The sequence below is a fragment of the Strix uralensis genome, chromosome 1, assembly GCF_047716275.1.
Source record: "Strix uralensis isolate ZFMK-TIS-50842 chromosome 1, bStrUra1, whole genome shotgun sequence".
NCBI lineage: Eukaryota > Metazoa > Chordata > Aves > Strigiformes > Strigidae > Strix > Strix uralensis.
The window spans coordinates 62,958,622-62,982,390 of record NC_133972.1 but is presented as its reverse complement, the minus strand read 5'-3'; the positions used below and the strand labels follow the sequence as shown (position 1 = coordinate 62,982,390).

The following is a 23,769-nucleotide window of genomic DNA, read 5'->3' as shown; positions in this document are numbered from 1 at the left end:
AGTCTCTGCATTTCAGAGGCAGAAATTCAGTGCTTTCCCCTCTATACTCTGGTGGTAGCTTTTTTCAGGGGGTTCATGCAGTAGTGTAAGAATTTAGTGTTTGGATTCAAATGGTAATAGAGAAGTTTGTTGTAATATCTACAGGATGATGTGTGTTGTGTTTATCTGTCTCTCTACTGAGCCTCCAAAAGATGTAAGCCTGTTACAGAGGCCACTATGCAGGCTTGACCTCGAGAGTGCTTACTTGTCTGTAATGCTAGTGATGTGCTTGGGATGGCCACTGCTGAGGGCAGTAGCACTGTCCAGGGCATCTCATGGTTTCTTGGCATGAGTAAAATAAAATAATTGTGCAAAACCAGAGGTACCTAGGAAAAATAATTTTGATCAGACAAACTTGATTGGTGAAGCAAGTATTCAAGAAGTTCCTCCTTTGTCCTCTGGGACAGGATGCTTTATGAGAGCTACTGGAGAGCAAGTGACTTAAAGATTTAAGTAGAAGTCAAACAAAATGATTGTTAGGATATTTATTTATTTATTTAGTAGCATACAGTAACAGGACAGAATTGCAAAAGCGAGTGCCTATATAAATGTGTATAAAGTCATTCATATTTAGGCCTTTCTCACTAGGGCTCTGACTCTCGTGTTGCTCAGCATTGCTCGCCTTGGGCAACCACAGATCACTGTTAGGGATTGCATTGTCACTAGTGGAAAATCACCAGCTCTTAAATTGCTGACCTTGACTCTGGTATTATTATTTGCTATTCAGAAAATAAGTAATAAACTCTCCCTTCTGAGATGATCTGCCATGGAAGCTGACAAGCTGCTTCCCAAGGCTCAAAGCATGCAAATTGATATGAAGATGCAGCTTAGCAGGTCAAACAAACACGAGGTCAACTTTACGCCCTAAGTCAATAAGGCTTTATTTGCTGACTGACAGGGGTCTTACAAGCCGCTCCGAGATCACCCAGCATCACTCTCTGTTTTATTTATGTGAGAATAAAGCAAAAAATTATGCATTATATCCCTGTTTTGTCTAGTTATAATGATGGAGAATGTCTCCAGCTGACCAAGGTGTCCTCATTAATGATTGTTCTATATTTAGCCCTTGCAGAGACCATGTGCCCCCGGTTTAATCAAAGACCTGGTAGTCATGGTAACGACACAGAGCATCTGGATGTATACGATTTGCCAAACACTGTAATAAAGTGCAAGATGAAAAGAACACACAACAACGTTAGGTGAATTAATGATTGTTCTTTTCTACTACAGATTTTGAAGTGTTTATAAGAGCTCCCCAGCCATAAACGTTAGATTGTTTTTGCAGAAAAAGAGCCCTATTAACACAGGTGACAATTACTAATACCTTTTTTAATTTTGTTTTGTTTCTTAATTTCGTTTTGCAGGTGTATCAACATTCATATACGGCATATTATGTCCTCAGCAAAATACCTCATGGGTAAGCAATTTTTCAATGTCTTCATTTAAAAACTCAGCCATTAAGAATTCTGCAAAATAACGTATATCGTGACAAATGGTTTCCTGTGACAGCCCTTTGCAATGGTCTGGTATTCAGCTGTAGCATCCACTGAGCTGTGTTGTACAAAAGATGACATAGTCTGGAAACAGAAGTACTCAGCTTCCCCGGAGAGTCAGACTACATGAATTTCATATTCCAGTCTTCAAGTTTTTGGCTGGAATATAGATGTGTTGGCGTCTGGCTCAGAGCTGCGGTTGGCCACTCACCAGAGCACTGTCAGAGGATCTATCCAGGGGTGTTTAGTCCCTTATATTTGGTCAGAATTGAGGCATCGCCCTTCAGTTTTGGGTCTCTTGGCAGATTCCTTTGATACAAATGCTCTCTCTAGCATCCCATCTGAATGCAGATAGACCATTATTCTGTTCCCAGGATCCCAATGCTGCTTAGATACATGCACTCACAATTATACTGAAGTTGCGAGCCTTCAGGTTTATAGTTTATCTTTTCAGAGAAGAGTGTGAGGTAAGTGCAGACAAACAAGAACACCACATAGGCTTTGCACAGCATTTCTGAACTTAATGAAAGGATATTGCTTTACCTAAAGCACGTAGCATGAAAGGTTATGTATCATTACAAGTAACAAAATTCCATCACACAGTGCCTCCTCATTTAGGTCCCTCTGTCCACTGGAGGTCCTGAGGTAGGCTCAGTGTTTAACACAGGCTTCAATTAGCTTGAGGGGATCCTTCTTTAGAATCATAGAATAGAATCATAGAATCATTCAGGGTGGAAAAGACCCTTGGGATCATTGAGTCCAACCATCAGCCCTACTCTACAAAGTTCTCCCCTACACCATATCCCCCATCTCATCTAAACGACCCTTAAACACATCCAAGGATGGTGACTCCACCACCTCCCTGGGTAGCCTATTCCACTGTCTGACCACTCTTCCTGTGAAAAATTTTTTCCTAACGTCCAGTCTAAACCTCACCTGTTGGAGTTTAAAGCCATTCCCCCTTGTTCTGTCACTAATAACCTGTGAGAAGAGACCAGCACCAACCTCTCTACAATGTCCTTTCAGGTAGCTGTAGAGAGCGATGAGGTCTCCCCTCAGCCTTCTCTTCCTCAAACTGAACAGCCCCAGCTCCTTCAATCGCTCCTCATAGGATTTGTTCTCCAGGCCCTTCACCAGCTTTGTTGCCCTCCTCTGGACTCACTCCAGCACCTAGCTTTGATTAGTTGCAGTTTTTTAAATCCTACTTTCTCAGCTTTGTCTTTGTGGCACTGCAGGTTACCTGCAGCTCCAACTCCATCACCCTGCAGCTCATTTCACCTGTCTTGTTTTTCTAGAGTTTAGCCCATAGTTTCTACCTGCATTTCCCTTAAAAGATATCTTTTTTATATATACTTTAAGGACTGGCTCAACTGATCAGGAATGGAATGCCACCGTACCAGTAAGACACATGTAGGCATATGATGATACATGGTGTTTCAGAGTGACATTTCCATAGCACCAGTGGAAATGCATAAATTGCACAGCAAAATTCCTCAAATCATTGTCAGTAAATACAAAGCTAAAAGCCAGGAAACTCTGTGTTTTAAGTATCATATTGGTGATAACTGTGCAGGAATGGTAAAAAGAGTCAATATAGTTGTGCTCGGCCATTTCCAGAGAACATGCACACAACTCTGGTTATAAAACATAATTTCAGTATTTGCTATTCTTCCTCACTAAGTTGTCATTTCTATACATTATGGCTAAACAGGAGGTAGATGTTTTGCATCCTTGCAATAGCTGGCATGACCTGCAAAGTTTAAAAAAATCCACCTGGTTTATACACAGGGTGATCATAGGATCACCAGATGACTCAGACTAGAAAGGCTCTTCCAAGGTCTAACCTCCTGCTCAAAGCTAATTACTCAGAGCTTTTAGAAAACCTGCAGAGATGGAGACTGCACAGCCTCACTGGACAACCTGTCCCACTGACTGACTGTCCTCATGGGGAGAAAGTTTCTCCTTGTATCTAGCCTGAACCTCCCCTTTCAGTTTATATCCATTCTCTCTCACCCATACCACCATATTAAATGGATTAGTGTCTCTGACTTAGGAGAACACTGGGGCAGATCCTAAAGTCCTTTTGATTTCTGCATCCATGGGCCAGGTGCCTGTCCCTGAGAGAAGGCAGGATCCTGGCCATGCCTGTGTGCTCAGTGTTTCCTACTGCTTTTTGCAGTTCCCACTATGCCTGTGTACAGTGGATCAGCAGCCTTCCCACTGGTGGTCCTCAAGAGACCTCATCGTTTAACACAGGAATGATGTTTTAAGGGCAAAAGTCCTAGAAGTCAGACATTGCAACACCTACATTTTCGAGTCCCGTGCTCTCCTTCCAATCCAGTTTCTTTGGTACACTCATCAGTGGATTTAACAGTGGAGAAGATCCAATGGCAAAATATAAATACATCTCTCAGCATTTTTTCCCCCTAAAAATACTAGTTACATTCAGGTGTTCCTCAAGGATTTGTCTCAGCACAATTGCCCCCCCCCCCCCCCCCCCAAAAAAAAAAACCCACCACAGAAAAAAAAAATAACCCACCAACCAAAAAAAACCCACCAAACAACAACAAAAAACTGAAGTAGTTTTCTTTGGCTTCTACCTAGCAACAGAGAAATAATACTTTGTACAAAAAAATCTGTAGTAGACACATACATGATTTAAAATCTGCGAGCCCTGGAGCTTGTGAAGCCTGCTTCCCTGTATCTTGTAATTGTCTCACCAAAAAAATTATGAACTTGAGTTTAAGTTATTTCCATGTACAGTTGGAACATAGGAATTAGGAGATTTCTCACCATCATCCATGTCAAAGCTCTGGTCTCCCAGTGTGACACGCTCCAGACCTCAGTCTCTTTCCTTCCTCGCCTCAATCTGGTCTTTGTTTTTGAGGTTTGGTTGGTTGTTTTTTGTTTTTTCCCAGGAACTTACTGGACTTATTTAGTTCTTGAAAACTCCATCTTTCTGGCAATATATCTGAAATTAGCTTGTGGTCTGAAAGGGTGTTGAGCAACAGGATGAACACACATCATAAGCACATAAGCTTTTTATCTGCAGTAAACCTGGCTGAGAGCAAAAGCATTTGACTGACAGCATAGTTCTATTCCAGACAAAACAGAGGTGGAAAAAATAGAAGTATCATGCATAGTATGTATTAAAAATGCTAAAAATGAACAATACAGTGGTCCAGGCAGTTTGCTACTACTACATGATCTTTCTTCGTCCCTGACAACCAGCTTTCTGTTCCACCAAGCTTCAGCTATGTTGCACACTCAGCTGTGTTTCGCCTTGCTCTCCATGTTTGGTTGAACAGTGGTGCAGGCAGTTGGAGGGTTGGATGTGTCAGAGGAGAGTATCCAGTATAAGGGGAAGATCTGGAAAGTGAGAGTTGGATGTGTCAGAGGAGAGTATCCAGTATAAGGGGAAGATCTGGAAAGTGAGAGGGTGCCAGAAGGCACACAGGTGTGTCAGACATTGGTGTCCCACAGCCTGATATAGTGATGGGTCAGGATGGATCCACTGGCAGGAGGTTTGGAAGGATTGCTGCATTTCATGTTGATGCAGGTATGATTTACAAAGTGTTTTGGGCTGTAAGTAGGTATACAGGCATTGCAATCCACATTGTACAGTAACAGTTGCACTGATCTTTCAGGTGATCATAGCGCATGTGAGTGTTGGAAAGGGTGGCACATTACCATTTCCCTGGAACATGGGCATTTATTGTACCTTTGGAGTTCTGCGTATGTTTTAGGGTGGTGCATGAAGAGAGAGGACAGGTGTAGCAGGTGAACATGATCTAACAAGTGATGAAATACTTCAACTGAAAGTAGAGCCTCTGTTGGGTGAAGAAATCTGTTCATCATGTATTTATTTCATATTTAACCTGGGAGTATTGCTCTGATAGATGTGTGTGGATGAAGATTGTTGAGGGCAGGACTAAGCACACTGACACAGCACAAGATTCAGTTCTGTTTGACGTTCCAGGTCCTATGGTAATGACAAAATCTGCAGCCCACAGGCATCATCCTTGCCTTCCACCTGACCATAACACAAGTGTCAAAATCCCTTGACACTGAGCAACAATCCCTTTGCCATTTCTACAGACTGTTTTCATGGATTAGTCCTCTTCTGCAAGTAGACACCAGCTTTACACCCCGTTGGTGTGTGCGGGGGTGCCTCGGCATACCTCCAAATCAGCAGTGACTGCTGGTGAACAAATTCACTCCCCCCTGGCAATATCCCTCCTGCTCATTAGACACTCACTTCTGGAAGCAGGCTGTGACAGTGTGATTTTCCCTGTGCTTTCTCTACCTTATTCCTCATCCTCAGCTATGATCAGCCTCGTCAGAAAGGCCAGACAGTTTAGGCCTTGTACCCACTCATGCCCTTGCTACACCCCTGCTGAGGCTAACTAATAAGCCAATTAATCTAACTGTGGCATCACTTTTTAAATAACGTGACATTAATCTGCCAGCCTAAATTGCTTTTTAAAGGGAAATTTCTAATTATTTTTGCTACATTCTGCAGACTCTCCAGATTCAGGCTGTGTCTGAAGTCAAAAGGGGCTCATAACGGCGTTTTCCAGATTTCATTCTGAGCTCTTCATAAGTTTGACAAGCCAATTTGGGCACATCCTTAGCACATACATTCACAAATGGTATTTTATACAGGGTGCAGCACTGCAACATTTTTCCATCAGAGCTGTTGTGGAAGTAAACTCCCCACATAAGGAGTAGCAAAACAATTTGTCTCTCTATAGGACAACTAATATATGCCAATGACATAGACTCAATGGATCTTATTTAAAAATTAAAATAAACATGAAGTAGCAGAAAGAGAAAATATCCCTGCAGGGATACTGCACGGATTTAATTCTCCTTTTTTGTTATTTCAGCCTCCTCAGAGTCTCTTGGTACACTCAGGGTAGAAATCCCTACTGCTTTTGCCACGTTTGCCTTCTGTTTTCAATGGCCCATGGTTTTTAGTTTGCACAGGGGGAGCCCGCTAAGACCCGCAGATCTCATTTTCCTGGGCTGAGGTGTGTAGGGAGGTTATGTTCAGTTCAGCTTTTCTGCATGTCGCCCATTTTTCTCCTGCTGCTCACCCAAAAATGAGATGCTGGTGTTGTGTGCCATCTAGTGGAACAAGCCCCTGAGCTTGCTGCTCATGGTCCCTGGTACAAACATTTTCATACAGTCCCATCTGCTTTCCTCTGAACAGTGCTGCTTTTCAGATATATCTGCTGATAACTGCTTACAGCTGTCTACATTATAAATATTTTTGCGGAGCTCCTCTCATAACCCCACAGTTGCACTTGCCGCATTGTAATTGCCAGCTAGTTGCAATTTATAGGTACTGCGATAGCATCTGCAGGTCTAGATGTGGAACAGGTTGATCTTGTGCTGGGAAAAAGTGGAACACAAATACCATATAGAGTTACTTCCAAATATTATTTTTCTTAACTTGGGAAAATTAAAATTTAGCAATACAATGTAAGCTACAACCTACTTATGAAATCCAACCACCGAAAATTGGTTTATTCTTTTGTGGGTTTTAATAATGTTGCTCTTACTGAGTTCAGTATGGATGATCTGCCATTCACATCCTTCACTGAAATAAGGACAAAAGCTTAGTTTGTTCAGAGTTTTCATGGTCAGGCCATGACTGACCAGAGTGTTCCCCTAACCTTGTTGCAGGATTTCCCTCACCAGTGTTAAGGTCATTTCACACCAGTGTGTGCTGCTGGACCACTGGTTTGATCTGGCACTGCAGGTCCTAAGCAAGAGCTAATTTTGGATTGATATTCAAGGCGGTACATCTATCTTTAACTTTTTGCTTTGACCAGCAGAAATGTTACACGTTTTTACAGTTCTGTGTTGTGTTTGCATTCCCCAAAATAAAGCCCAGCATAAAACATACATTTCCTCAGACCTCCTAGTGCTCACCCAGTTCTGCATGAACTGTTTCCCTCTGAGCATAGCTAAGTGGCAGGGATTAGGGCTGACCCTCTTGTATGAGCTCTGAGCAGTGTTAGCACATCCAGCTGGGACGTGTCAATGGGAGCAATTGCAGAGCTGAGTTCAGCTCTTCCTGCCTGCTCTGCCAAGGGTCTGTAAAATACTGCACGCATCTCCCACACTGAACTCCCAGTAGCTTCAAGAGAAGTCCCATGAGTGGAGTGAGTGCAAAATATGCATTGGAGATCCACAGAAGTGATAACAGGAGGAGGAATGGAGCCTGTGCTTCACTGTAAGTAAATTTTCAAAGTGATGTCTGTAGATCTCTCTGGAGAGCCTCTCACTAATGTTCCTGTCTCCTTCTTTTATATGAGCTACTGGCAGGAAAGAGGTTAAAGTTAATTAAAGAAAACTTAATCAGATTTTTACATACCCTGTTGTATAATGTTTTGCAAGACAACAAGGTTTTCCTTGCACATGCTCCTATTTCCATATTCACAGTGAGAGAATGTGTTTCATTATTTAGAATTATGGTTAAAAAAACTTCAGGGAACTGGCTCTGCTGCAGATATCTGTCCATTTGACCAAGATTGTTATATTTTATCTTGTTCTGGCCTGTTATGCCCCTTCTCTATATCATTAAAGAACCTTCCTGTGCCTCAGTGTCCCCATCTGCAAAGCAAGGAAAGAAATACTGTTTACCTGACAGAGGCAATATGTAATAATAACTGTAGAGAGTGCTGCACAATTGCACTCTTTAACATTTATAAACTTGTACAAGAGCTCACATTTTATTTTAAGAGGAAGAAGTACTGTAATTAATAGTCTGTTTTCAGAAATTAAATTTTAATTAGAGAAGCTGAATATTTTCCCCCAACAATGATATATAGAGGTTGAAATAAACCCTTATAAAAAGGTATGTAAAACCAAATAACAATTTGAAATTTGTTAAATAAGTAGAAAAATGTATTCTGTAGTTCACAAAGAATCTGCTATTGCTATGTCTTCTTTCTTCTCCCTCTTTACCAATTATGATTCCATAGTTTTTATCATCTTTTTGAGATAGTTTATATAGTTAAGGCACCTCTGCTACATAGTGTGGTGGCTTTTATGCCAGACTATAAATAACAACATCCTCATGATGTGATGTGCTTTTTCAGTTGTATTTTGACAACAGAAGACTGGCCCTTGAAATAGTTACACTTGATAGCTTTATTGTGGAACCTGACCTTAAATCCTCTGAAGTTAATTCCTCTGATAGGAATCTTTTAGTTGAGTTTACTGGCATTTGGCTCAAGCCCTGTTGGAGCCGTTGGGCTTCTTGCATTTTATAATCATCTGAATTAAACACTCTGTAAATCACTGGAACAGTGGTTAAATCACATACTGGCTTATTGCTTGCGAACACATTTTGTACCTCTTTAAGAAGAAAGAGCCAGCATTTTATAAAGCAAAGCCGTTATTTGAGCATCACTCACTTCCAAGCAGTGGCATGTTGAAAGCAGCTCAGCCTTGGAAGACAGTTCAGGCAGGACTCAGCTGTGCCGGTGGGAGGAAATCCACTTCAGCAGCTCAACACCATATCATTTCCTGAGGGGATTTGCCATTTGTTCGCCCATGTTGGTCACTGCATAGCATTTTTTATGTGAAATATTCCTTTCCTGTAGGCAAAGCAATTCTTACCACATGCTTCTCTCTTCCTGAATCAGTTGTGATGTGGGTGGACACCTTAGAAACCATGTATAGCAATAATAATAATGAATAGTCCCCTGATGGGAGTATTTGCTATTAAGAATTAGAGTAATGACTACTGAGACTGAAAAAAAAAAAAATTTTGGGTAATTAATAGTTAGATGCAGATGTTAACAGTTTAGCAGAGAAGAGCCCAGCAACCAACCTCCTTATGTTACAGAAAAGGTCAATATCTTATGGCTCATCAAGAAAATATCTTATGGCTCATCAAGGAAAAAAAAAAGGGAAGGAAGGATTGAAGCAAACTCTCCCATAGTATTTGTATGAGGCAGCATCCCCTGAAATGAAGGCAGGGCTCCTATTAAATTCTATTCTTGAGTAAATGTTCTTTGCTGGATTTGGAAATGTTCGCGTGTCCCAGTGTGAATGAACCTCCTCCAGTTCCCAGGCTCACCCTCCAAACCATAGACGCTGATGCAGTCTACATGCACATCCCAACGCTGACCACCACCATCATCAAAACTTGGCATGTTGGCATGGGTTTTCCTCCTTATTCTTACACAACAAAGTTGAGTTAGTATATTGAGTTTTGACAGAAAATGGAAATAAAGGTGGATAAAAGAGAGTGTATAAAATGGTGGTGCATAGCACCAAATAGGCAACTAACCACAGCCTGTACAATTGCTGCATCACCTTGCCAGAAATGAAATTGTTCTGTAGGTGGATTTTCATTGTGGGGATTGCAATATTTTGGTTTGCATTTTTATCCTGATGTTCAAGGTTCTGGGGAGTTTTCCACTAAAATAAGAACAAGAGACATGCATTTCTCCAGGGGGCCATTTTTACTCCACTGGTATCAGGCTGTAGAGACACCCTGCAGCCTGGGCCTTGATTATTTGTTGCTGTGGTTGGGTGATAAACTTTTTCAGCCTACTTAAACACTCAGTGCGTTGTCGTTTGATTACACAGCACAAAAAATGAGCACTGCATGTTACAAAACACAGACTCATTTTTTTGTGGGCACCTGAAAAAAAAAATTTTTTTTTTTTGAGGACCCAGACCTGCAAGATTATGGGCATTTTCTCACTATCATGGGGTTTAATGGGGCCTGGGCTCAGGCTATATAGTGAGGGCTATATAGGGACCTGTTCCCTGTCACTGAGGACTATGTAGTGATCTGTGCCCCACCTCTGAGCAATATATAGTAGTCTCTGCCATAGCACTTGTGCACCTCAGTGGTGTCCTGGGGCTCCCATTCTTCCTTGCTACCTGGTTCTGTGATGACTTCACAGGTAGACACCAACCAAATTTAATAGGCTGAAAATCTCTTGTTATTCCAAAACAGGCATCCTGTGCCCTTGGGGAGCTCAGAACATATGGGGAAGAACATATGGGAAAGAAGGGAATGGGAAGATTTAGGAAATGCAAGAAAGGACCTTTGGGTGGAGAAAGGATGCTACAGCCAGGGCTTTTTTTGATACAGCAACCGCTGGAAAAAGTCTCTTTATAGCAAAGGTGATATAATCCCAGCTGATAGCCCACATTGTGTCACACCAGCCCTGATGTCTCTTCATCCCTTTCCTAACCCTTCATTTATTGAATGCTCCACTACAAATTTAAGGCGATAAGACAGGAATAGAAAAGGTTGCTTTCCCATGTCACACGTGAGAAGGAGATAGAGGAATGAAAGGAACCTCCATATGCAGAGTTGTGAAGGCAAAAATTACACCTCATTTCAAACATGAGCATTTCCTCTTGCCTGTATACTTGCAGTCTATACATCTCTGTTATGGGGCAGAACTGTAGGGCTGGAGTGATATTTTAGTCCTTTAAATAAGGAGAGTATTTTACAATCCACTTTTAAACTGTATCTGAAAGCAGGCTAATTGTGGTATTGCTTAAAAGTGATCATATCACTGTTGATGAGAAATGGAAATAATGTCTCTACTAAGTGTATGCCTTGTTTATTTTAATTGATGAGGACATGGTCTATGTGGGGAGAGGCTGTTTAGCAGTGTATTGTGTTTCAATATTCCTGAGAACCTACACACAAACCTCCAAGATATCATCCTGTTGACATGAGAATAAATAAGATTTGCTCAAAGACTCTTAGTTTTCAAAAAGATACAGAGTATACTGAGTCATTCTGGTTTTGTCTGAAACCCAGTAACACAAACTGTTAGATTAGTTTAGAGCAGAAGCCCAAGAATCAATCTCTTGCCCCAATTAAAAGTGTGACCTGCTGTCCAGCGAAGTCATATTGTAACGAGGCACTTCTGCTGGCTCTGGTAGTAGGAGATCACAGCTGTATCTCATTTTATGTACTAATAATCCCATATTGCTCTCTGCAGGCATCACATCATGGTGCTATATTTTTGTTAGGGTTTGAAAGTCTGACAAGGTCAGCTGGATGGAAAATGCCAAGGTTTCATCACAAACATCCTTTCCTGGAGACTGGCAGAGTTGCTCTGAAGAACCACGTGCATTCATCCCAGGCTCATTATTCTTGAGATCTTCCCAGTTCATTCTTAAACATCTCAGTACTTACTGGGCTGTTTCTCTTCAACTTGTACTTTTTTGCCCTTATTTTAGATGGCTGAACTTCGGCTAGCTGTAATTCTGAATAGCATTCTTGATGACATTCAGATATTTAGATATTCGTTTTGCCATGCCTGTACATAAATATTGTTGTACATAAATAGACTTGAAATCCTGATAAATCCAGCGCCTTGAGTAGCTCTGAGATCAGAGCTGGCTGAGAAACTTCTATAGCATAAGAGAAAATTACTTTTAAGTGGTTGTGTTTATCACCTGAATGCTATCACCTCTCATTGTCTCTTTAGGAAACGAAATATGACTCCAGAAACAAAAGTTCTTTAAAAAAATGCAGTAAAAATTCATTCTGTCATCTATGATTTAGAGGGATCACATGAGAAACATGATAATGTCATCATTTTAAAAGTAATGCTACCAGTATCCAAGGACCATTTCCACTGTTTGCTTACTCAGGGAAACCTAGAGATTTTGATCAACAGCTTGCAGTCCTCCAGCCTGCATTACCGTGAATCCTAGCTGCGTACCAGACTTCGATGCATTTTTAAATCAGTTTTTGTAGACCTTCTCTAGAAAAGCAAGCCTGTGCCATCGTTTTACATAATTTCCAATGGCAGTTGGTGGCTCCTTTTCTGACAAGTGATTGATTTTAAAGTGGTATTAGTATTGTGCAAGATTTTGCGGGCCCAGTACCAAATATTACTTTGATGGATGCTCTACAGACATAGGCAGACTATATTCAAAAAGACCTCTGAGCTCATATTGTTGGCTTGAATCTGACTGCATTGCCAAATTATGGACAAATGTTTTAGATTCCCCTGCTTTTTGTTTTTTATGTTCTAAATCCATAGAATTCATTCATCTTGGACAGAACGGCTGGTGAGCTTAGTTGTTTTTAAGAACAGCTGAATGATCTGATGTGTATCTGGAGTTGAAACTAATAAGTTTAAATTGCTTTCATTATCTCCTCCCACTTCTGTTCACTGAAAAGTGCTGTAAGGAAAATATGTGTATATGCGCATATGTGCATTAAATATTTAGTAGTGGACAAGCCTAGATGAATGGAAGAGCCTTACCCATCTATTTAAGCACATTTATTAGAATGCCAGAAGGATTCTTTTAGTTGCATCTTCTGACAGTCTGATTTCTTGATTATCTGTTCTGGCAAGTCTTTGATTCCCATTTGTATTATATTTTATTCTATCTCACTGCAAGTCTCTGCAGGGCTGTGTATCTCCTGGGAAGCAATTTTCTTAATGGCACCTGTCTCCTCTTCTCCTTGGTGAATACTGAAGTAAACAAGTCATTTAATTGTTTAAGAATGCATTTTTGTTTCTCAAGAAATGGCATTCCTGCTTCTTGGAAATCTTTCCCTCTTTTTCCAAGTCCTTATCTGTGGTTCTTTGTACATTTATCAACACATATGTTTTACATGCTTTTATTTCTTTCCACAAATTTTCTCCAGTGCACTTTTTTCTTATCACACATCAGAAACTCTTAAATATTATGAAGTTTCCAGTTCTTTATAACCCTTCCAGATTTCTTCTCTACATGGTGGTTTATGTCGCTTTTCTTTCCTTCTTTCTAAGGAAGAAGAAATCTGTGTAAGCTCCTGTCTGATTTTATGCTATTAAAAGTAAATGTGAAGACACCACATTCTGGTGCTGAGCAGATAGTTTAGATAGATAGTTTTTTATAGTTAACGACAAAAAAGGCTTAAAGTACTGTGAGCTGATGTGCTTAGGGGTGGAAATATTCAGTGCTGGCTTGATGCAAATAACAAGAGGGGATATTTCTGCCTTCCCCACACTTTTTTTTAACTGTCTTTATTTCTTCAACTTCTTTGTGTATACTAATGAAATTGTAATATACTTTCTATATTTTCCAAATTTATGGCACAGTTAAGCAAGGGGGATCAAAGTTTTTCTTAAGAACTCATTCCAGCTCATACACATAATTTTGGTTATTTGTTTAGAAGATGGACACATCAGAGTAGCCTTTGGTGCAAATTGTTGCATTTTTAATCACATTGGCAGCATGTGCAAAGAATTTCCATACAAATCCTATTGTTCAGCATTTAAAATTAAAAGTTATTAAAACAGACCCTAGAAGAACAGCCCGTACCATACCCCAGAATTTAACTGCTTTTTTTCAGTTTCAGACTTTTTCAGTCTGGCATTGTAAAATATTTTTCTTGAAGTAAAAGGAGCCTCTCCCTCAATTACAGTGGAATATTTCTGTTGGTTTTTAAGTTTCTTCTGAAGAGCTTAATATAGAACAATTTGTCATGTTTGTGCTCAGGGGCAGACTCAGTGCCATGAAGTCTCTGAGGGAAATTGGTCTTCTTTAGAATAGGAGAAAATGTCAGAAGAGAACACACAGATGTAAAAATTTCAGCAGAAAGAATACAATCTCTTTAAAATTAGTTCCTCATTAATCATGGTATTTTTTAAGGTCAAAACCAGGCAACCTAATATGATTGATTAGTTTCTTTTATTCAACATATATGTTCTGAGCTAAATTACAAGCAAAAATGATTTGGCAGACAGCACGCTAATTGCACTCAGAATTTCCCTTATTTGGAAATTTTGAGGGGAGACTTTTTGGCAGAAAACTTCATCTAAATGAGCAAATTTCACAATTTACTACTTCAGTAATGGTTTTTGAACGTTGTGCTAAAACCATGCCCGTGTCTGGAGCAATTTAACAGCCTCTGGTCTAGACAATGTCATCTTAACATGGAAGAGTTTATACAGCATCTGCTCCATCTTCTGTCTGGCCTAAAACAACATTATTGTTCCCTTCTTTCCCGGGGTTTAAAATCAATCATTTTAAGAGATGAAAGAAACAATGGCAACCCTTTAATAAGGCCTTGCCATTTCTTTGGCTGGAAATGAAGATTAAGGTTCTTTTCCTTAAGGAAATAGTGAAAATCGTGTGAGGATGCAGTGAACCTAGTTCTTCACGCAAACCAATACCAGGAGATACAGACTGCTTTCAGAATAACCCATTGCCAAGCAAGCATCCTGCACAAATGAGCTCACAAGGGGAAGGCTCAGATCCAAACAAGCCCCAATTATGAGGGTCTGTGAGGAGTACTGGCTCTTTGGAGAGGCTGAGATGATCCATAATATTGATTGATTCAAGAAAAAATAGAGAGGAATTTTAAGCAGGCTGTTTTGGAGGAGAAGCAAGGGCATAGCTATGGAGGACTATAGCTTATCAGCAACAACATACCTCCCAGAAGGAGTTGACCAGCATGCGATCCCATTTGTGCAGCACTTGGAAGATGGACGTGTTTCTCCTAGGATATAGGTGTGCGTTTGGTCTCACTCCCTTAAGGGATTTTTACCAAGGAGAGCTAAAGGTCCAGAATAGTACGAGGTAATTGGAAATGTGTTTGATAGCTGCTCTCCAAACAGATTTTTCAGTTTGAGAAACACTAAGAGCTTTCCTGGGGAGACCAGGAGAGGGTTGTGGCCATCCTGACTGGAGCAACTGTGTAGACAACTCCTTCTCCTCTCTATGGGTGATATAATGGGTTCATAAAGGGGTTGCTTGGAGCTGCCAGGAAGGGAGTCCGTATGTATTCCGCCTCAGACCGTGCACCTGACATAGCCCGAGGGACATAGCACCTGGGAATCTGGTCTTTCACATTAAGGTTCACAAGTAGGTGAACTCCATTTTCATGCCACCTTCAGGCTTGCTGACAGCCCGGTCTCCCCTGGCCACTGCTAAGACAGCCCATCTCCAGATCATTCCTGCAGTTTCTCTGAAGCCTGCTAGATCAGGCTAGGCAAGGAGGGATGTCTTCTCAATACCCTTGCATATGACGCTGAAGTTTCCTGCAGGTGAGGGAGTGAATGTTGCTACTCTAGGGAAGAAGGTTCTCTTCACATGAGATGAGGAACAAGACAAAATCTGCCAAGAGGAAAATGTCCATCTTTCAGGAGTGTTTGTGGGGGCAAACTAGGATCTTAGACTGCTTTCATAGCTTGTGGTAGAAAAGAATAACTCACAGCGTGATGATGGATGCCTGGCTACCACCTACTTTCAGTGGTCTACATCACAACCTCGTTGTTCATGCTGTTATGTGCTGAATATAGAGGCAGTTTATGGTAACTAGGTTTGTAGATCAAGCACCTCGAGACAATATGCAATTCTATCAGTCAGCCTTTCTATCTGCCTATTTATCAAAAGATTTCAAGGCAAACAAACAAGATTTTGCTACAAAATAATTTTCCCAGCCATTCTGAACAACTTAAGAAGGAACTCAGGAGATGCAATTCTATTTTTCCTCAGCCATACCAGAGAAAGGGAAGACGACTTTGCTTTTTTTGCCTGCAGCAGAACTTTTTGCTGGTAGATTGAATGGAGTGCTTTTCCTTCTGTCTTATCAGCTACCAAAGCTGGTTTATGCAGCATTTCTCATTGCATTAGTTTTTCTCTTCTAAAAGATGATGCAGTGAGCAGAACTGACAGGACTTGTCTGGTCTCTGGTCTGAATTATTGGCTGTATTTGTCTGTCCTTTAGCTCCACCTGTGTTATCTGAAACCTTACAGGTTTGAAATCATATAGTTTGTATAATCTGTTTATTTAGGGATTATATTTCCCCCTCTATTTGTAATATCATAATCATAGATCATAGAATGGTTTGAATTGGAAAGGACCTTAAAGACCATCTAGTTCCAACCCACCTGACATGGGCAGGGACACCTTCCACTAGAGCAGGTTGCTCAAAGCCCCATCCAACCTGGCCTTGAACGAGGGATGGGACATCCACAACTTCTATGAGCAACCTGTGCCAGTGTCTCACCACTCTCACAGCAAAGAATTTCTTCCTTATATCTAATCTGAGTCTACCCTCTTTCAGTTTAAAACCATTACCCCTCGTCCTATCCCTACACTCCCTGATAGAGTCCTTCCCCATCTTTCCTGTAGCCCCCTTTAAGTACTGGAAGGCTACTATAAGGTCTCCCTGGAGCCTTCTCTTCTCCAGGCTGAACAACCCCAACTCTCTCAGCCTGTCTTGCTCCTCTTTTCACCATAGATAAAAAACCCCAAGAACTAGATAGTTCATTTGACAAATAGTGAAGTACTTTTTTATTCTCCCATAAGAGGTTTTGATTTGATTCACTGTTTTTCTCTCTTCCTCCTGTACTCAAAGGTTACTCTCTGTTAAGATAATCAAGACAGCTAACCAAAGAGTCTTAACAGGAATAGCTGACTTGAAACTGAAGTAGCTAATGCATACAGGCTTGAACAGATCCAAGAGAAGTTGTATAGCTATTATTCTTACTGGAGTGTGAATTTTGTGGCTGCTGTTGGTAGGAGTACAGTACGAGAGTTATGTTGTCTCTTGTCCATATCTTAAAAAAATTACTTGAGGCTACCCACAAAAATACCTTCTGATTAAAGACCATGAGAAGAAAAGATACAATTTTACTCCACCAGCAGTAATTGTGGATGACACTTTGCCTATAGAGCCAAAAGCTATCTGGACACCCTGCAGTATGCTCAGACTTGAAGGGTCAGTGCCTCAACAAACTGGTCTTGCCCCTCCACATTCCTAATGGATCCCATCTGCATCAAACATGTAATTTTGACCACTTTAATTTTAATCGGCTCCACAGACCCCTTCTCAGGGGCCTTGCAGACATTATGGATTATGATTTATAACCACTGACACACATCTTCTAGCAGAAGTTGCTGTTTCAACTGCAGAAGTTATGGAAGGGGGAAACTATAGGCATTGGTGTCCTCCTCTAGGGTCTACCCTGATTCTAGCTGGCCTTTGAACAGGAGTTCACAGGAAAAAATAGTTTTTTCACATTGGATAGACTGCACAAAATCAATTTCTAAACATTCCTCTTGCTACTGTCTTTGTACTTGCTACAACAGCCCTGGTGCAGCAGGAATATGCAGCCAAGGGAGTTCTTGTCTGAAAGAGCAGAGCTGGAGTGTAACTGTGGTACAGTACCAGGTCACAAAACAGGCAATAAAGAGAATTCAGTTAGTGTCTAATTATTGCATTTAGTTTTGTTCTGTTTTGAAAATATGATCTGGAAAACATTCCCTTTAATGAAGAAATAAACTGTACAAGAAGAGAACGCCTTTTGCTTAAGGGCTAGGCAGGCTTTGGCTCTTTTCTCTGGTTTTGGGTCAGGTTGGCCTGAAATTGCCTTGTTATTCCTATCTGTAGGCCAGTGATGATAATACCCTTACTTTTAAAAGCAGTTTGAGATCTGCTAATGAGGCATACTGTATACAGGCTTTATTAGTGTTCTTGTTTGTAGAATATTACTATACACAGAGTTATAGCAATGTGGCTTCAGAATATATAATGTAATTATTTGTGCTGAGTATAAATACAGTCAAGGCAATGCTGTCTGTGATAAAATGACATTATGCTGCTCTGACATTTACCAAAAATGCCTCCTTTTTCTATATTGCATTTGCTATGTCTCACTGAAGTTCTGCTACAAAATGAATGTATTGGATGAAGGAACAAGAAAAGCATTTTTATTTTATTTTCTAAAAAAATGAGGTATTTGGTATTAATAGGAGCTTTTCGCTTTGAAGGCAGGCTGCATAGCAGTTGTTACACAGTTGCTAAACTTTTTACCGTCATGTTCAAAGGAAAATTATTAGGCAGAAAAGCCATGGGGTGAAGAAGATTAAATTATATTTTTCTGATGGCAGTGTGATTCAAAAATATAATTATTGTTTATCCTTTGTAGACACCATCAGTGTTGATAAATACAATTACTTTGTTTGCCATCCCTTGACTAATTCTTAAGGCTTAGGCAAGTCAGCAGTGGAACTAATGTGTTTAACTTCATATTAATAAGAAACAGGAGTTGTCAGTTAAATACTTGATCTTACCAATGCTTGCTAGTGGTATAGTGCTTACTTTATGTTAAAAAAATCTACTGAGATCTGGCACAATATATTAGATAATTCCAGCTGAAAGACACCTTATGAGGTCATGGTGGATTTCCAAAGCAGCTTAAATAAGGACATTTCTGAAGCTGAAATCTTATTTTTTTTCTTTTTGCAGGGATCCCCAGAATTTGTATCCCCCTGAGGTCAGCAATGCAAAGCTTCAGTATGCTGGTTGGGGTCCAAAAGGGCAACAGCTGGTAAGAGAAAGAACAAGTGTGCAAATGAATTTAGAGACCATGCTGCTATGATTTGGAACTAAACAACGAATAATTCTTTATTGACTAGTTTCTTGAAACCTGTGTGGTAGCTTCTAGCACCTTTATGGGCATTGTTTTATCATGTAATTTATTTATAAAATTCCCAAATACACACATGTACTACAAAGCAATTCTGTCAAAAAATGCAGAGAAAGAACACTTTATGGAAGATCTCTGAGAGGATGTAACTGCTTCTCCCAGTGCTGGACACAGGACAGATTGTAGATATAATAGACAGTATGATTTAGTTAGCATATCATTGCTTCACAAGAGCATCTTCAGACTTGTAAACTTGGCACTAGGGATATTTTAATATTAGCAGCTCTGTTTGGAGAATGCACCTCTCTAGAACAGAGTTGCCCTGAGTTTGCCTTGTAGTTGTTTGTGAAATAGACAAAAGTAGAAGTGTATTCTGGAAAGTGTTCAGAGTTGGCTTTAAAAAAACCCACTTGTCAGGGATTCATTGTGTTTCATGGAGCCCTTCATACTGCAACAATCCTGAAATCTCCGATGTTTTGTCCCTCAGCCACTGCCATCTTGGATTTGCTCATTTTTTAGAGCACATATTTCCTGGCCAGATCCCCTGGCTTCATTTCCTGGTGAAAATCCAGTATTAAGGTTTTGCATATTCCAAACACTCTCTTTCCACTGTAACAAGAAAAGAAAAAGTGGCAACTTCTTTTTTTGCTATAGAATTTTTATACCAACAAATGAGGTTTACAAGTTTGTTATCTGATAAAATCTGACATGTCTCCTGTCCCCAGTCCTCTCTTGGGGATTTTTTGTCTGTGTCCTTAACTAGATTGTTTTCAAATTTTGTGATTTAAAAAACAGCAATAGGAGACATTATAGTTGCTGGTCTGCAAGTCAGGTTGGAGGAAACATAACAGACACAGGAACAGGAAATGTCTCTCCTCTGTTTTATTGGGAAAATCAGGTTTGAGAGAGTCATTGACCTCAAATCTGATAGGAGTGGAGATGCAGAAGCCTTTACCTCTATGCAAAAATGAATTCTGAGGAGCTATTTTTTTTCATTGCACACATATACATGCCCCACTTTCATCCTCTAACATATGCCATTTCAAATTCTTTAGTCTGCTGCCCAACAGATCACTGCTGAGCAGTTTGTACTGATTCACAGGGATTGGGGTCTGATCATGACCAAACTCTTTTTTCTATATTCATTGGTGAAGACTGATGTGATCTTGTCATCGGGCTTGTGGCCAACTGATGATAATGCACAGTCAGTTGATAACACATTAAGTTCAAAACTAGAGACTACCTTTAGGACATGGCAGAGAAAGCAAAAGAGACCAGCATTTTTTCATTCACTGTTCGCTAGCTCTTTCTATTTTAAGTCTAGCAAACTGAGCTTCACAATGTACAGTGAAAGCTACACCTGCTAATTGAAAGGTAGTATTGAGTTGCATTGGTGATTTTTTCCATCTCACAAGTGAATCTTCCTCTATTTAATATAGTTTTACTATGAACTTGCGTGCCTTCAGCACCTTGAGTCACAGCGAGTTATTGATTCACATTCATATTATTTTACCAAGCTGAATGGGTGTACTTAACTTCCACCTTGGAAAGAAGATTTAACATTTTTCATACCAAAGTCAAGATGACCAATTTACTTCCTCCATTGCCATCTCTACCAAAGTAACATAACTATATAGAAAAGAAAAATATTCATATCAAAATGACAAATTATACATACAACAGGACAGTATAATCAGTCCAAGAGAAGAAAAGTTGTCTTCACTCCCAGCTTTATCATTTAATGCTGAAATAATTGATAGCGCCTTCCACCAATTTTTATTAAGAAATATACATCGAAAACTTAATTCCCTAAGACATCAAGTTTAATACATGTCCCTTCTGAGGGACTCATGGCAGATTCTTTTGAAGTAACTTCAGATATTCCTATTACTATTGAATTCCATATGAATCTTGGAAATATCTTGCAACAGTGGATTTGTTCTGTATATTTCTTTTTTTTCCTTTTTTTTCTTTTTCTTTTGGCTTCTAAATATGTAAATCTGTTGGCCTGTAGTTCAGCTGTATTCCTTGTTCTTGCATTTGGAATCAGGGTAGGTGAGGAGAACCTCACTGGTATTTTAAGCATTATCTCACATACCTCTAACATATGTGTCTTTTTGCTCTTTTCCTTGCCAGTCATTTACCTTAAAATAAAATTACAACTGTAGTTTATAAAATAAGCAGGCTTTTCATGCATCAGTATAATCTATTTGTAGCTAATGATCAGCAGATAATTGACAGAGGATGAAGAAACTTTTTTTTTAAATATCTACAAGCATTATAAATGAGATAGAGAAAATATACAGTGCTCACTGTTCTGTATTTCAGGACTAATTACTCAGAATATAATTTCCAGTGAAATTTGTGTCTTCTTCTGTGGGGACAACATCGAGTGCAAAGGCAGAGAAAAATTAAAGTCTGTTTAAACTTGATAGTGTGAATGTGCTTCCGAAATGTAGGCTGGGTTCTGTTGGAGGAGGAGGGAAAAAATGTCAAGTGGAATGGAAAGTAGTAAGTGCTGGGAACTATATATCAGCTTCCCTGGTTCTAAGTGGTTACAGGGTCAAACATATGTTGGAGTATATGAGGGTGGTCCTACAAGTGCACTTAAGGTACATGAGCAAGTGTCAGCTCCAATTCTGCTCACAGCAGCGCCCCTCTGTGCACAGTCTGCAGCCCAACTGCATGCTGCATCTCCCAGGAAAGGTGGGAGCAATGGGTGCGTGGGTTTTGCATCACCTTGAAGATACCCAAATTTTCAGGAAATAAAAAGCTTTCCCCTTGAAATCTCCTGGTTTGTTTTTCTTTGGCAAAACAAAGGAGAGTAAGAGGGTTTGGTTCCAAAATTTATTATTCCGTTTGTAACTTCTATTTCATTCTTCCTAGGGGAACTTCTGGTCGCTTGTCTGACCTCTTTCTCTCTTGCATGTCTAATCATTCAAAAAAGAAACAAATCTGAAACAGAAGAAGCCTGAATGATCTGCATTCTTTGTGATTAAAAATAAGCAGTGGAACTTTCCTAGGAGCAATTTTCTATTTATCTTGTTTTCTTTTGTCCTTACTCATTAAATTATATGCCAATTTTTAGATGATGAACTCCTCAGAGCATGGTTCTTGACTTCTTACTAGCCTGCAGAATGCCACACGTGCCAACAGAGCTGTATAAATAATGGCAGATATTGGATCTGAGAAAATCTATGTCAGAAGATCAGAATGCAAAAAAGCCCTCACTCTGGCACCTAAGAAAAATTCTTCAGCCTTTCTCAGATCTCAGCCAAAGTCTTAACAAATTAAATCTTCCAAAACTGGTGGAAGAATTGGGCCTTTACCAGTATGAGCTCCTGAGTCAACAGAAGGAGAGCTTCAGTGCAAGAGGGAACGGATTTCTTAAATGTGGCTATTACTAAAAGTCTCATTCCTCTCATTTGTGCTGTGACGTGAGCCATCATTTATGCTTTTGTAGAATGAGTGAAAAACACTGTTAAATTGGAAAAGCAGTGTGATATAGTCACTTTTTGGTGGGTGTAAATGACTATGCAAAATGTCTATGAAAAACCATCCTTTCCATGGTGCACCTGACAGCCAAGAGCCCCCTTAGTATTTGATGGCATCAGCCCACTGGCCTTCAGCACGATGCTTGGTGGTTTTCAGTGAACAGGCTGTATTATCCTCAAACAGTCTGTGGGATACTTTCTAGCAATATGAGGATGTTGGTGGCATTATAGGACTGCAAAAAAGTCTTGGACTGTACCTTTGCCCTGATCTGTGTGTGCTTATCTTTGTAAAAATCTTCACTCCTCAGATTTCCTTTCTTTTTCTCATCTTGCCATTTATGACTCAACAGCTACCCACTTTTGGAGTTTCAATTCTGGCACGAAAAAGCTTCTGTTAATTAATCTTAATAGAATGTTTTATCAGTTTCATTGCATTACATCTTTTAGAGCAAGGTTCTGCCCACATGCAGAGGGCTCATGTGAGTTTTCCGTGGTACATTTGCCCCAATATTAATGCAAAGGTTAATAGTTACTATGACCCTGAACTCAGTTTTCATAAAACTTGTTTGGCTGACAGTCTAGGACCCCTCTATTTATCAAAAAAAAAAAAAAGTACAGTGTGAAGAGGTTTCCTTTGCTGGTTTGCTTGGCAGCATGGCTGAAGTCAGGGACTGCTTCAGGAACAAGAGACTGTCTAATGCGTATCTGTAGCTGAAGTGCTCAAGGAATCCAAAAAACCTGAAGTTTTTCAGGAGGCTTTTATTTAAGTTATCCCAAAATGAGCACATCCAGGTTCAAAATACTTGCTGTAAGGACAAACTAGGTATATACGTGGCCCTATTGTCAAAAGGAAGGAGCAAGCAGTAGGACTGCTCTAATAATGTGCAGTGAATATTTGCCTGCATTGTCAGCACTAAAGTACAGTTCACAGGAGTTGTTAAGCTCCAGTTTCAAAAGCAGTACTTCTGCTGTGCTGCTATTTTCCTTTTTTTTTTTTTTCTAAATCAGAATCTGTAACAGCCCTGACAGATACTAATGATAAAGGTGACACATCAGATGCTGTGAGAAGCAGTTCTGCACAACTTTAGAGGCAGCAGTTATAATTCAAAAAAATCTCTCTCATAGATCATAGTATTTATTCTTCAGCAAAGAGAAACATTTTTTTGAGGTTCTCCTGGTCAGTCAGACTTTTACTGTTTCCACTGTTTCTTTAAAGTACCAAAAACATACAGGAAGAGGATCATAGTTGCTGAAAGTTTTGTATGCCCTTACACTTACTGCAACTCCAGAGAATGGTCAAAATG

The 23,769-nt window shown here is 40.0% G+C and overlaps 1 protein-coding gene across 5 annotated transcripts in view; it reads left to right on the top strand.

Moving 5' to 3' along the window:
- DPP6 (dipeptidyl peptidase like 6) overlaps window positions 1-23,769 on the top strand; it is a 565,250-nt gene that overhangs the window by 437,900 nt on the left and 103,581 nt on the right. For all 5 annotated transcript variants that reach the window (XM_074868891.1, XM_074868920.1, XM_074868910.1 and 2 more), the window contains exons 6-7: window positions 1,404-1,456; window positions 18,791-18,872. In XM_074868891.1, coding sequence (XP_074724992.1) covers window positions 1,404-1,456; window positions 18,791-18,872 — 135 coding nt within the window. The remainder of the gene's footprint in view (window positions 1-1,403; window positions 1,457-18,790; window positions 18,873-23,769) is intronic.